This window comes from Aptenodytes patagonicus, chromosome 16 (genome assembly GCF_965638725.1).
Source record: "Aptenodytes patagonicus chromosome 16, bAptPat1.pri.cur, whole genome shotgun sequence".
Classification (NCBI taxonomy): domain Eukaryota; kingdom Metazoa; phylum Chordata; class Aves; order Sphenisciformes; family Spheniscidae; genus Aptenodytes; species Aptenodytes patagonicus.
The window spans coordinates 808,749-820,772 of NC_134964.1; the positions used below are offsets into that span (position 1 = coordinate 808,749).

At 52.7% G+C, this 12,024-nt stretch overlaps 1 protein-coding gene across 2 annotated transcripts in view; it reads left to right on the plus strand.

Moving 5' to 3' along the window:
- ACSF2 (acyl-CoA synthetase family member 2) overlaps positions 1-11,795 on the plus strand; it is a 36,743-nt gene extending 24,948 nt beyond the window's left edge. For both annotated transcript variants that reach the window (XM_076354038.1, XM_076354039.1), the window contains exons 11-16: positions 8,548-8,655; positions 8,801-8,952; positions 9,344-9,485; positions 11,107-11,217; positions 11,413-11,481; positions 11,583-11,795. In XM_076354038.1, the coding sequence (XP_076210153.1) occupies positions 8,548-8,655; positions 8,801-8,952; positions 9,344-9,485; positions 11,107-11,217; positions 11,413-11,481; positions 11,583-11,633 (633 nt within the window). In that variant the 3' untranslated portion in view covers positions 11,634-11,795. The remainder of the gene's footprint in view (positions 1-8,547; positions 8,656-8,800; positions 8,953-9,343; positions 9,486-11,106; positions 11,218-11,412; positions 11,482-11,582) is intronic.
- The last annotated feature ends 229 nt before the right edge of the window (positions 11,796-12,024 follow it).

Consider the following 12,024-nt stretch of genomic DNA (forward strand, 5'->3'; position numbering starts at 1 on the left):
AGTGGTGCCCGGCTGCGTGCCCGGCTCAGATGAGGTGGATGGCAATGCCTGTGGCTCTCGAGACAAAGCTGTGGACAGGGAAAGGTGTAGGCATTGGTAAAGGGATGGTGAAGTAGCAGAGCAAGGAAACCACTGCTGGAGCTGGGACTAGGGTCTGCCTTGGCTCCTGTCTTGGGGTAGCAGTTGCAGAGGCGAGTTAACAACGCAGGGGATGTCCCTTGCTCTCCCAATAGAGAAGGCTAAAGCAAAGCGGTTAAAAGCCCCAGTGCCTGCTTTTGTGAGTGTGAAGAGAGAGATCCAGGGGTTGTGGGGTGGGGTTTGGAAGTGGAACATTTTGAACTGATTTCCAGCCAGTTCCTGGCTGCAGCAAACAGCTGAGAGCCGAGCACATAACTGTGAGCTTGTTGAGATTTCTGCTCCTGAGGCTGGCTGCAGAGCCCCAGCGGAGCTTTTGCAGAGGCGAGACAGGCTCAAGAAAGGGAGGAAATCCAAGGGCTGACTTAGGACACAGACTGGCTTATTCACCGAGATTTCTGGGTTTTTCCATTGTTGCAATGAGGAATTAGCCAGCGCCGCTGAGCATGCTCCGGACGGTGTTATGCAAACTGCCTGGCAGCCCGCGCCCTGGTCGGCAGCTGTCAGTCTGAACGGTGTTTTCATTGCATGACTAATTTGGGGGAGAAAAGGGGCTTCTGCGGTGTGAATGTAGGTTCTGGTGAGCCTGTGGGGCAGATGGGGTTGGCCGAACGATGATGCAATGTGGGACCTCGGTGCAAACCAGGCCGTGTCAGGCTTCCAATGTTTGTCAGCCCTGAGGCGCAACGCCCTGCTGTTGAGCAGCTGGGGCCTCGCCACTCGCCTCAGCACCAAGTGCTTCTCCTGCCTCATCTCCGGAGAGATGCTCTGACTGTAGGAGCTCCAGGCTCCTGCTGGAGGGACCTCCTGCAGGACTCACTACTGTAGTTACTGTAGAATTTACAACTCTTTGATCAAAACAACGGTATTCTTGCTTATGTCTGGTTCAGTAGGCACCGCAGTGGTCACGCATGTGCTTTGATCTCTGGAATATCTCTTTGAGTGTCTTGGTCAGGACCTTTGAGACAGCGGAATAGGAGGTAGATAGAAGAACCCTCCGTGTTTGGCTCCTTTGCCTTTCCAGGTTGATCAGGACTGAGTGCCTCTTAAGTGTATGCTGCTCGTAAAGTTCAGACAGGGAGCTGGGTGAATGATTGGAAAAGAAAAAAAAGTCACCTCTAAAGCATCATCTTCTATCCACTGATTGATTTATTTTATTTTTTTTCCCTTTCTGAGCAGGTTCAACCACCTTAGTCTTACTTGTAATTATTTGATGAACAATTCCTGCAGTTACGTACCAGCTATACTGTGCAAGAGCAACTGATGGGTGAGATTTTAAATCCAGCCTGTTTCTGCTGGACACTGAAGCTAGGTAGCGTATCTGTGTTCCCTCCCCGAGTGCAGCTGATGTCTGATACTTGGTTTTCCCATCCCCTTGCAAAAAATACCAGCTGACAGCTTACCGTTTCTGCAGAGATTTCTGCCAGTGTGGGTCAGATTGAAGCAAAAAGCTGGTGAGGGCCTTGCAAACTCCATCCATAAATACATCCCACCCATGTGTATCTCTGGAACAAGACCCTTTTCAGAGGTTAAACTGCCCAAACCATCTTCTCACCTTTCTTCCTCTGAGGATAAGTTTCCCTTTCTTCTACCCTTTATCTCTTTGCTGCCTGAGACTGCAGGTTTCTGAGGACAGGGACACGCTCCCTGCCGGGATGTGTGTGCTGTGGCTGGAGCAGGCAGGCTGTGGACAGGGGTAAGACCCGTAGCTTCCTCGCAAAGATGCCGTGATGTAGCTGCCACAATGCCGGTGCAAGGTGGGAAGCCGTCCCTACCCCGAGGGCTCGCCGCCAGCCCAGTGCCTGCAGCAGAGGTTAGGTGGATGCCGGGTTGTTTTTGGTCCCACGGTGGGGTGGCAGCGGGGCAGTGCTACTGGGGGAAAGGTGTCTGCTTCTCAGCTCCATTTCTCCAGGCACAAATGTTGAATAAAAGGAAGTTCTTTCCCCTAATGTTTTTTGATTTCCATGCCTCTGTGAGCGCATTCCTGTGGCGGGAGCTGGTTGGCATCTGCCACAGCTGGCACCTCGCCCCTGGGCTCCCAGCTGTTTGTGTTTTGAGCTGCTCGCTGGCGGGGTCTGGTCTTCCCACACGGGGTTTCGCAGCCCTCGGCTGGCCAGCAAACGTCCAGTGATCCTCAAAAGCTCGCCTGGGTCCCGCTCGTGGGTGGCTCGTAGTCTGGCTGTGACAATGGCAGCAGTGTCAGTGTTCCCCCTGCCGCGGTGGGATACCGCAGTGAGCTGGGTCCTGTCCAGCCCCGTACCTCGCAGGTCCCCTGGGACCGGTGCTGCTAGGACATCGCAGAAGAGGCAGGATTATCCTGCCATCCTCTCTTTCTTAATTGATTTAACAGTTCTGCAAACATTCCCGGTGCCTGGTAATTTGCAGATGCTGGACTCCCCTCCTCTCCTTCTTGGAGGCGTTGTGGGCTAAGCAAATAAATACAGTTTTTGAAACAGTATAAATATAGATTTGGGGTGTTTCTTTGGTGCTGCAAGTCAGAACTGTTTTGATACAACACTGGAGGTGGTCTTTTCCATGTTTAATCTTTTATTTTTGTTAGTACTGACAATTCTGGCATATCAAGACAGCTGCACATGTGTTACTCCATGTAACAATATTCCATTGCTCGCTTAAGCCTGATTCTGTAGATTTTAAGGGGATCCAGATCTAATTTTGTATGTCAGCGCACGCTAGCAATCACCTTCTTGAAGTGGCACCAGCGTAGCTGGCCTTGAGGTCCAGGCTGGAGGCGAGGGCCCAGGCAGCTTGGGGAGGTGCCCTGGGTTGCACGTGCTGTCCTTGTCTGCAGCCTGCACAGCACCAGCCCTTGCGGAGCTGAGCCCCTGCCTCTGCTCTGGAGGGAGCAGGGTGGGAGAAGGTGCAAGCTCTGCAGTGTCCAGGGGAGTTGTCCCAAGTGTGGAACACCCTCTGGGAAGTGTTTGAGGAGCCCTGGTTGGGTGGGCATGGGGAGTCCCAGAGGGTCTCCAGGGTCCCCCCTCTTCCAGGCAGTACCTGATAAATCCCTGGCTTTCGGTGATGTGCAAGTAAACCATCAGCGATGGTGGCATCTGGGGCTCTGAGTTCAGACCTGAGTTATCGTTTCTATTTGACATGCTTGAAGGGTACCCTTCACTGTGGTGTGGGGGCCCAGGCTGCTTGTTGAGCCGGAGGAGGTGGTGGTGGGTGCACCTCCTTCCTTCTGACGGTTTTCTTCCACGGTAGTGTAGCCTCCACCCATTGGTATGTTGCCAGTTTGGCTCCCTGTTGATGTCCACCCACCCTTCCCTTCTGTCAGATCCCAGCAGCTGCTGCATGACGCTCTTGGCCTCTCCTGTGAAGCTCACCCAGCCCTTGCTGCCTCTGCCCGGCCCTGCCGCGTCCACCCTGCAAGGCACCGGGCATCCCCTAGCAGCCTGCTGCTCTGCCCAGGGCTGCTGTCCTCTCTGCAGCTCTTGCCGTCTCTGAAGAAGAGCGGAGCTTTCTTCCCTTGCAGAACACAACCGATCCATGCAAGGCTTCCGACTTTCCCAAACGCTCCCCAGCCATGAGCCCCCCCCCCCTTCTCAAAATGGAAAATCGGCTCCACTCGGTGACAACTTCCCTGCTTGTCCTTAGCCAAAGTGAGACCTCCCCATCCCATTCCACCTCATTTTTGGGGAGGACCTGACAAATAGGTGGTTTCAGTAGCTGCAGAAGCTATGGGAACGTGCTGTGAGAACACTTAATGCAGCATGGAAGCAACAAGATCCTGGACTTCCAGCCATGTCTTCGGTGGGAGCTGAGCTCTCCAAATCTGTGGGGATGTTACCTTTGCCCCTTGGTTTTTGCCGAGTTTCCTTCTCCAGCAGCTTTGAGCATTCAAGTAGCCCCAAACCAGTGGTTTTCCACCCTTGCAAGACTGTTTCTGCACATTTCCTCTCACTTTTTCCTTCTAATTCCACTTTTTCTAAATGCATTGGCACCCAGCAGCAGGGAGGATGGAGTTAATTACGTAGCAAAGGCCTCTTATCAAGCTGTGGATAAACCAGTAAGTAACTGCACATGCCTTTGCTGGTTGCCACTGGGCAGTGCTTCTGACATGCTGGCAGGACTAGGGAAATACTTGCAAGCCTCAAGACTTCTGCTCAGCCTGGGAAGAAGAGAGGCAGCTTTAACTCCAGACCGCGAGGAGCAGTTTGTCCTGACTGTACAATAACAGGAGGTTAATTTTCAGCGGCAGTCTTCTGGCCCGGGCGAGCTGGGTTGCCATTTTTGCAGTGGTCTCCTCCTGAGGCAAAGCCATTGCGTGCTGCAACACAAAGACAGTGCTTTGGGCACCTGATATTTTTGGGAACTTTTTAAGCCCCATCCAAACTGGGACTGTCTGGCAGCTCTCCGGGTGGGGAGAAATGCCAACAGGGTGGCCACCCTTGGAGGTTTAGTCCTACAAGACCCGCTTGTTTGTGTCCTGACGTTTTTGACACAAAGATGGTACTGTTGCTGGGGAAGGAAATGAAATCTCAGTGTGACATAGGCTGGACGTGATCAGAAGTTGTTTTTTTGCGGCAGCAAAGTTGACCTGAAGGTTCAGGAATATTCCAACGCGATCTGGGATAGCAGGACATCTCCAAAGCAAGGAGGCACATGTCCCCAGAGGACAGCAACACTCAGGGTGATCTTGGTAGAGAGCAGCTGAATGAGGGAAGATTGTTGCTCAGTTGAGAATGATTTGGAGCTGGCTGTGAAGGGAAGGGATGGGGGTGACTTTGGTGGAGGTATCTGAGGCAGACAACACACTCAGCACGGGTTTAGGGATAATTAGATCCATCCGGCATGTTACACTGTGAGGGATTCAAAGGGTCTCTTAGAGGTCCCTTAGCACATCTCTTGGGTTGCCAGTCTGCTTTCTGTTGTTCACTACGCCGCCTTTGAAGTCTGAAAATCCCTATTATTTCATGGTCAATTTGCTGCTTTTTTCTGAGGCCAATATTGTCTTCGGCAAAGCTCAATTTCTGCAGGTTTTAGTTTGGTGGTTCAAGCCCTGCCATCATCCTCCAGCGTGGCATAACCAGAGGGTGGTGATGAGGAACGTGAAGGTCCTCCCTGAGCATCGTTCAGGTCCAGAGGGGGTTTCCTCCAAGGACCTTCTGCTCCAGTCCCACCCAGTGTAGCCCTGCTTGGGGTACTGGTGGTCCTGAAGCCAGCCTTTTCATCGCAGCCTTTCAGCAGCAGTTGAGTGCGGAGGGAAGTGGGTGTTTTTATTGCCGTTGAACGCTGGGGGAAAACCGAGGAGCAGAGAGCTGATGTGACTCGTTCCAAGTTATGCAGTAAATAAGCGGCACGGTTGGGAAAAACCCAGGGTCTTCAGAGTCCCCGCTCTCCCCACCGGATCAGTCTGCCTCCCAAATGTTTACTAAAGAGACTGGAGTCTGATTGTTTTTGCTTTATTTTTAATTTTTAGACGCTTCCTTCTTCAGGCTGTTTTGCCTGTTCTGCAGTGGCCAGTGTTTAAACAGCGCTAGCAGGAAATGTTTTTGAAATGTGCTTTAAAAAACACAGTTCTGCTAAGATGTTCTTTTTATTCCTGGTTTAGACAGAGGCTTAGGATTCACAAAGAATGAATCTCTTGTCGGTAGGAGTAAGTTAGGTGGCAGTTTGTTTTGGAGCTGTCCTTGTCATTGCTGAAGGCAGGACTGATCTGCGTGCTGGGCACTGGGGGGGGTCACTTGTGGTCCTCACAGTAAAAAAGGCTTTACAGTCAGTTATATTCTGTACTCTTGTAGCTCCTCTCAAAGCTAAGGGTCCGAGCTGGACTCCTTGCCCCTGAAAAGCTTTGCTTTGACACAAGATATAGCTCTAGTGGAAATTATGGAGCTGATGCAGAAATTATTGGGTGAGGTTTTCTGGACTGAATTATACCAGATGACAAGGCTAGAGGATGCTAAGTGTCCCTTTGGGTCTTGAAAACTATGAATCTTCGTGGATATCTCCAAGCTTAAATTGGTATATGGGGTTTTGTGGAAGCATTGTTTCATCTCGTGCACCACAAGCCGCGGCTGGGCTGGGACGATGGAGCCGTTGGAGGATGCTCCACGTGTCAGATGAGGGTCAGGAAGGACAGCAGAGCTGGCACGAGGGCTTGCTCCAGCCAGTGCCTCTGTCCTGGGCATGCAGATGGGGAAAACACTATCCCAAGAGAGAAATGCTATCTTGGAAAGGTCAGGAGCAACATCCTGGTGCCTGGCTGCAGAGAGCGGTGCCGGTGCAGGCAGGCTGGGAGGGGAAGGCAGCGATCAGGCAGAAGACTGAAGGCTGGAGGTTCAGACCCACGTCGCTCTCTGGGCCGAGTCAGGAAACCCGTTACTGAGGGTGTGAGGGTGTTTATGGCGACAAGCCGCCGGCCAAGGCACAGACAGCCGGTGCTTGGGGTACACGGCACGCTGCCAGGCATCTAGAGGATCCTGGTGAGCCGCGGTACCCACAGCATCGTCCTGCCAGGGAGCTGCCTGCTGCTGTGTCCAATTAAACTGCTGGAGCGACCTGGAGAGGCAGAAAGGGTTGACTCAGGGCTTGGCCGGGATCCTGGGACCGACATTGCAATTCATCCAGCAGAGTAAAACAAAAAAACAAAGGCGCTGGGATTTTTAATAAGTGTTTAAGATCTTGGATTTGTGTCTCGTCAGTCATTTGGTCCAGCCACAGGACTCGTATTAGTGGGTGGGAGAGAAATCCTGTCTGAGCATTAGACGCAGTAGGTTTCCACCCCGGCTGGGAAGCTATCGTTGCGTCTGGTAGGAGAAGCCTATTTACAGTCGCTCCCTGTGGGTTGCCAGGCTCCTAGCAGAGCAGTTTGCACCAGATGGTCCCTGCAGCATCCTGGAGACGATCTCTTCCAGATTCCTGGCTAAGAGGAGGCTCCTGCAAATCTCCAGCTCGGATTCGCACTGACCCCGGTGTAGTCAAACAAGAGCATCAGCCGTTATGACAGACTGTGCCCAACATGAGATCCTTCAGCAGACCCAAGCGGCAGAAAGTGCCAAGTGCTCCCACCAGTATTATGTATAGCTCCTTCAGGATATATGTATGTATGTTTTTCAGGATGCCTCATCATAGTCCTTTGCAAAGCCCCTTGTTAATTTTGGGCACGGTGCCTGGAGTCTGGTGAGCACTGTGCAGAAGCCCTGACCATGCAGATGTGCCCTTGCAGCCAGCGATGGAGCCCCGGCATTTGCTTTAAAGGCACGACCCAGGTCTGGCTGCCAAGGCTGTAGGAAGATGGTCGGGCCCTGTTGCAGTTCAGTGGGTCAGAGCTGCTCACGTGTCGGTCTGAAGATGTGGAGGAGAAAGGAGCAAACACTTCCCGTGTCGGTCCTCTCCCAGCTGTGCTCTCCCAGCAAAGCAGCCACTGGTGACATTAGTGGGTGGGAGAGAAACCCTGCCTGATGACACACGACATGCCGAGTGGGTTAGAGAGACCAGAGCAGTGTTGCTGCATGTCTCACCGCTGAAACGCAGCTCCCAAGAGCTGGAGGTGAAGCAGCAGTTCCAGCAATGCTGCTGTTGGTGCAGCTCAGAGCTGCCCAGAGCACCTCCTGCCCAGCTCCTGCTGTCTCGACAGGCCACTGAGTTGGGCATAAAGAGCTGGAATTTTCCTCCGAGGAGAAGTGACCTTCAGCTGAGGTGACTCAGAGCCTGCCGTTGGGATTAGCGGTGAGAGAGGTTTAGCAGCGAGAGCTTTTGTCCTGCTGTGAGGCTTTCAGTCTGTAAGTGCAGCTGCGCCGAGCGTTGTGCAGCCTCGTGATGCATTTATGAGGGTTACAGGAGCTGATGTCTGCACAAAAGGATCTGGAGCAAGCAGCCGTGCTGCAGGACACGCGGTCTCCCACAGGAGCCCACTGCTGGCTCCAGGGTTTTTCCAAAGTGATGTCCGATGTGCCCTGAGCTGTAGAAGATGCAAGGTGAACTCAGCACCTTGAGTAGATGGCTGCAAGGGCACTGAGGCAAAATCAGTGTCTGGCAGAGATGGTAGGGAGTCAACAGGACAGGGCTTGGAGAGATGTAGGTTAAAAAAAGAGGAGGGCGAACCCTGGGGTCCTCCAAGAAAAGTAGTTGGGGTGTCAGAAGTACATGACACCCAAAGCGTCATGGGTGGTGAGGGTCTGGAGCACAGCGATGGAGGTGAGGAAGGCCATGGCAGACAGATGCAGTCCTGCTTTAGCTCCTATCTCTCCAGGACTCTCTGGCAGGAGTGTCTGGAGAGCCCCGTCCACGGGCCAGGAGAGCAGTGCTTGCCTGTGACCTGACCGACTTGTTGAGAACATCCTCCTCCCACCCCACTCTCCCCTGTGGTCATCACTAGCTTCATCTTCCCCATGCCTGGAGCTGCACGGTCCTCTTTCCCCTTGAGGCATGTTTCTCCTCTTGTGTTTGCAGGTTGCCTATGGGACCACAGAAAACAGCCCTGTCACCTTCATGGGATTCCCCAATGACAGCATCGCCAGAAAAACCGAGACGGTGGGATACATCTTACCCCACACAGAGGTGACCATGACCCTCCCCACCTGCTCCGGGTCCTCTGCCTGCAGCAGACCTCAGTCCGTCCTCCCTGCCTGGTGCTGGAGTTGGGGCATGCCATCACGTTTGGCTCAGACGTCCCCTACTAAGCCCTTCTTCTCTTCCACTGCAGGCAAAAATTGAGGATCCGGAAACACGGAAGTCTGTGCCTCTGAACACTCCCGGGGAGCTTCAGATCCGTGGCTACTGCGTCATGCTGGGCTACTGGGATGACCCCACCAAGACGAGCGAAGTGGTCACTGCTGAGAGGTGGTACAAGACGGGGTGAGTCTGGAAACAGCCCTGCTCCCCCTGGTCTGATCTCTCCATGAAACTTCGGAACAGCTTTTAGCACAGAACCCTCGGTGCCAAGTGCCCCTGGAGATGGGGATAGTCGCTTCGCTACTGGTGCGATGGAGGGGTTGTGGGGGTACACCACAGGGGTACACCACAGGGGCAGGAATCGCCTCCCGCTGAGCCCTGATGTTCGTGTGGACGCCGCCGGTGGCAATGTCTGGCTGTAGCAGGAGCTCTTTGATCTCTTCCATGTGTTCAGGTGGCATCTCAGCCGTTAGCCTCCGGATACCCTGGCCTGGTCTCCAGACCAGGCTGGGTGGGAGCATCAGCCATCCTTCCACCCAGCTGGGACAGGACTAGGAGTGTGGTGTCATTGCAGGGACCTTGCAAGCCTGGACGAGCACGGCTACTGCAAAATTATAGGCCGTTGCAAGGACATGATTATTCGGGGAGGAGAGAACATCTACCCAGCAGAACTTGAGCAGTTTCTCCACACCCATCCCAAGGTTGAGGAGGTCCAGGTGAGCGGGAGGCAGGTGGGGTGGGTGAGCAGCAATGGTTCCTGTGGTGGGAAACCTGTACACAAAGCTGCTGGGACTGCTGCTTGGGACCTGGTTGTCTTCCCCTGTTTTCAGTGTCCTTTTGTGTAATATTGGTCGGCAAGCGGGAGGGAGAGGCTCATGGCAGGGAAGGGACAGGCAGAGCTCCTGGCATGGGGCACGTCGGTTTGGGCAATCCCCTCGTGCACCAGCTTCACGTCTGCAAAGTAGTGACTGTCATTCTTCAGTTTTTTAAACTGCTTGTCCACTTTCATAGCTCCCTCTGAAATTCTTACTTGGAAAGCAGTCTGGAAGGACAGTTTTTACTGATAATTAATTACTAAACTCCTAAATCCGAAAAGACTCCTCCAATGAGTCCCTGGAGATGAGGAGTGAGACTTAGTTTCACCCCTTCACAAGACAGCAATGATTTGCAGCACTGAGCAGCTGCTCCCAGTCTGCTGGGATTGTTCTCCAGGTTTTGTGCCAGACAAGTTTCCCCATAAATAAACCACTTTAGTCAGTGTTGTGCCTGTGCCAGGCTAGCATCTCTCCTTGGAACAGTCCCAGTGCAGATGGGTTGCAAACCAGCCCTGTTTATGTAGTTTCTAGGGCTTTGTCACTGCTCTGGACTCAAAAGGATTGACGTGTCTCTAGGATTTTGAGATACTGGTTCAAGGCAGGGAATGACAGTAGGACTCTTGTGAAATAGTGTGAGCAAATTTTAGAGAGAGATCAGGCTTGGGAAGCCCATCTCCTGGTGTCACAGGCAGTGGTCTGCTAAGATCTGCCATTATAAGGGTTTCAAATAATCCTTTAATTCATAGAATCATAGAATCATTGAGGTTGGAAAAGACCTCTAAGATCATCGAGTCCAACCGTCGACCCAACACCACCATGCCCACTAAACCATGTCCCTAAGCGCCTCATCTACACGTCTTTTAAATACCTCCAGGGATGGTGACTCCACCACTTCCCTGGGCAGCCTCTTCCAATGTTTAACCACTCTTTCAGTAAAGAAGTTTTTCCTCATGTAATATATATAAAATATATATAATATTATATTAATATATAATATATAATTAATATAATATATTAATGTATTATTATATATAATATAATTCGACCTCATCCCTCTCCTGCTGTTTCATCTGGAGATCCCAAAGCACTTGAAGCAGCCTCCCAAGTCTCCCTGTTGGTCGTGAAACCTGTTGCCCCGTTTTTTTGGGGAAGCAGAGGCACGCAGGGGGATAACAGGTCCATGTTGCACCCACGATGAGCTGCCGCCTGGCTGGTCTGACTCAGCCCTCGCTCCCTTGGTGACTTGGCAAACCCAAAGGAAGGTGCTAGCGTCCGGGTGCCCAGCCTGCTCTGCCACCTTTCCTCTGGCGAATGGCTGGGAAGTCCTTCCAGGAGGGCTCGACGTCACGTAGAAAGCACCGGTGGGACGGTCAGGCGGCTCAAGCTGCCTTTACACAGCCCCACACCACGACTCCAGCACCCCATGATACGGGTCAGGGCTCGCGCTGTTTTTCCAGCACTCATACCCTGCGGGAGGAGAGGGATGTCCCCAGGGGTCACGCCGTCCTTCTGTCCCAACCAGGTGGTTGGTGTGAAGGATTCGCGGATGGGAGAAGAGATCTGCGCCTGCATCCGCATGAGGGCTGGGCAGGACTGCACCGAGGAAGAGATTAAAGCTTTCTGCAAAGGGAAGGTGGGTCTCCCACTCCTCTGAGCCCAGTAATTCAGTTCCCTGCTGGACCAGCACATCCAGTAGCTGCTGGGGATTTGCAGGTGAAAGTGCCGGGGATTAGAGCAACTGGGGATCCAGCCCTGGCTTGGGTAGTACCAGCTGGGCGGGATACACTGTTCCCGGCAGGTTGCGTAGCGGTTGCTTTTCTCTTCCCAGATCTCCCATTTCAAGATCCCGCGGTACGTTGTGTTTGTGGATCAGTACCCGCTCACTGTCTCAGGCAAGGTAAGAGAGGGACTGGGGCAGGGCAGGAGCCCTGGCCTCTTGTCCCGTCTCCTGTCTGAGTCTCTCCTCCTCCTCCTCCTCCTCTCTGCACTTTATTCCAGATTCAGAAATACAAGTTGAGGGAGCAGATGGAAAAGCACCTTCAGCTCTGAGCTCGGGAAGGCAGAACCAAAAAGGGGATAAATCAGCCCCATTTCAGCCAGCTTTGCATCTGCTTTTCACCTGTGCCTTGGGCGACGTGGTGGAGACCTCCTCTCCCTGACATCAGGCTGATGGCACTTTCACTTAATAAAACAGAGAGCCTTTTTTCCCTAGTTGGGTTTGTTTCTTTGCCAACAGAAATACTGCGGTGTGAGGAAGGGATGCTTATTTCTGGAGTTCTCTCCTGCTACTGAAAGACCTTATGAAGGTTTTAAAATCTTGCATCTCTTTGAGCAATTTGGCTGCAGCCATTTCAGAGGACTTGAACAGATGCTGATAGATTTTTGCTGATATTTTAAGTCCTAACAGCCTGGCCTGGCTTCCCAAGGTAGGTGAATGCCT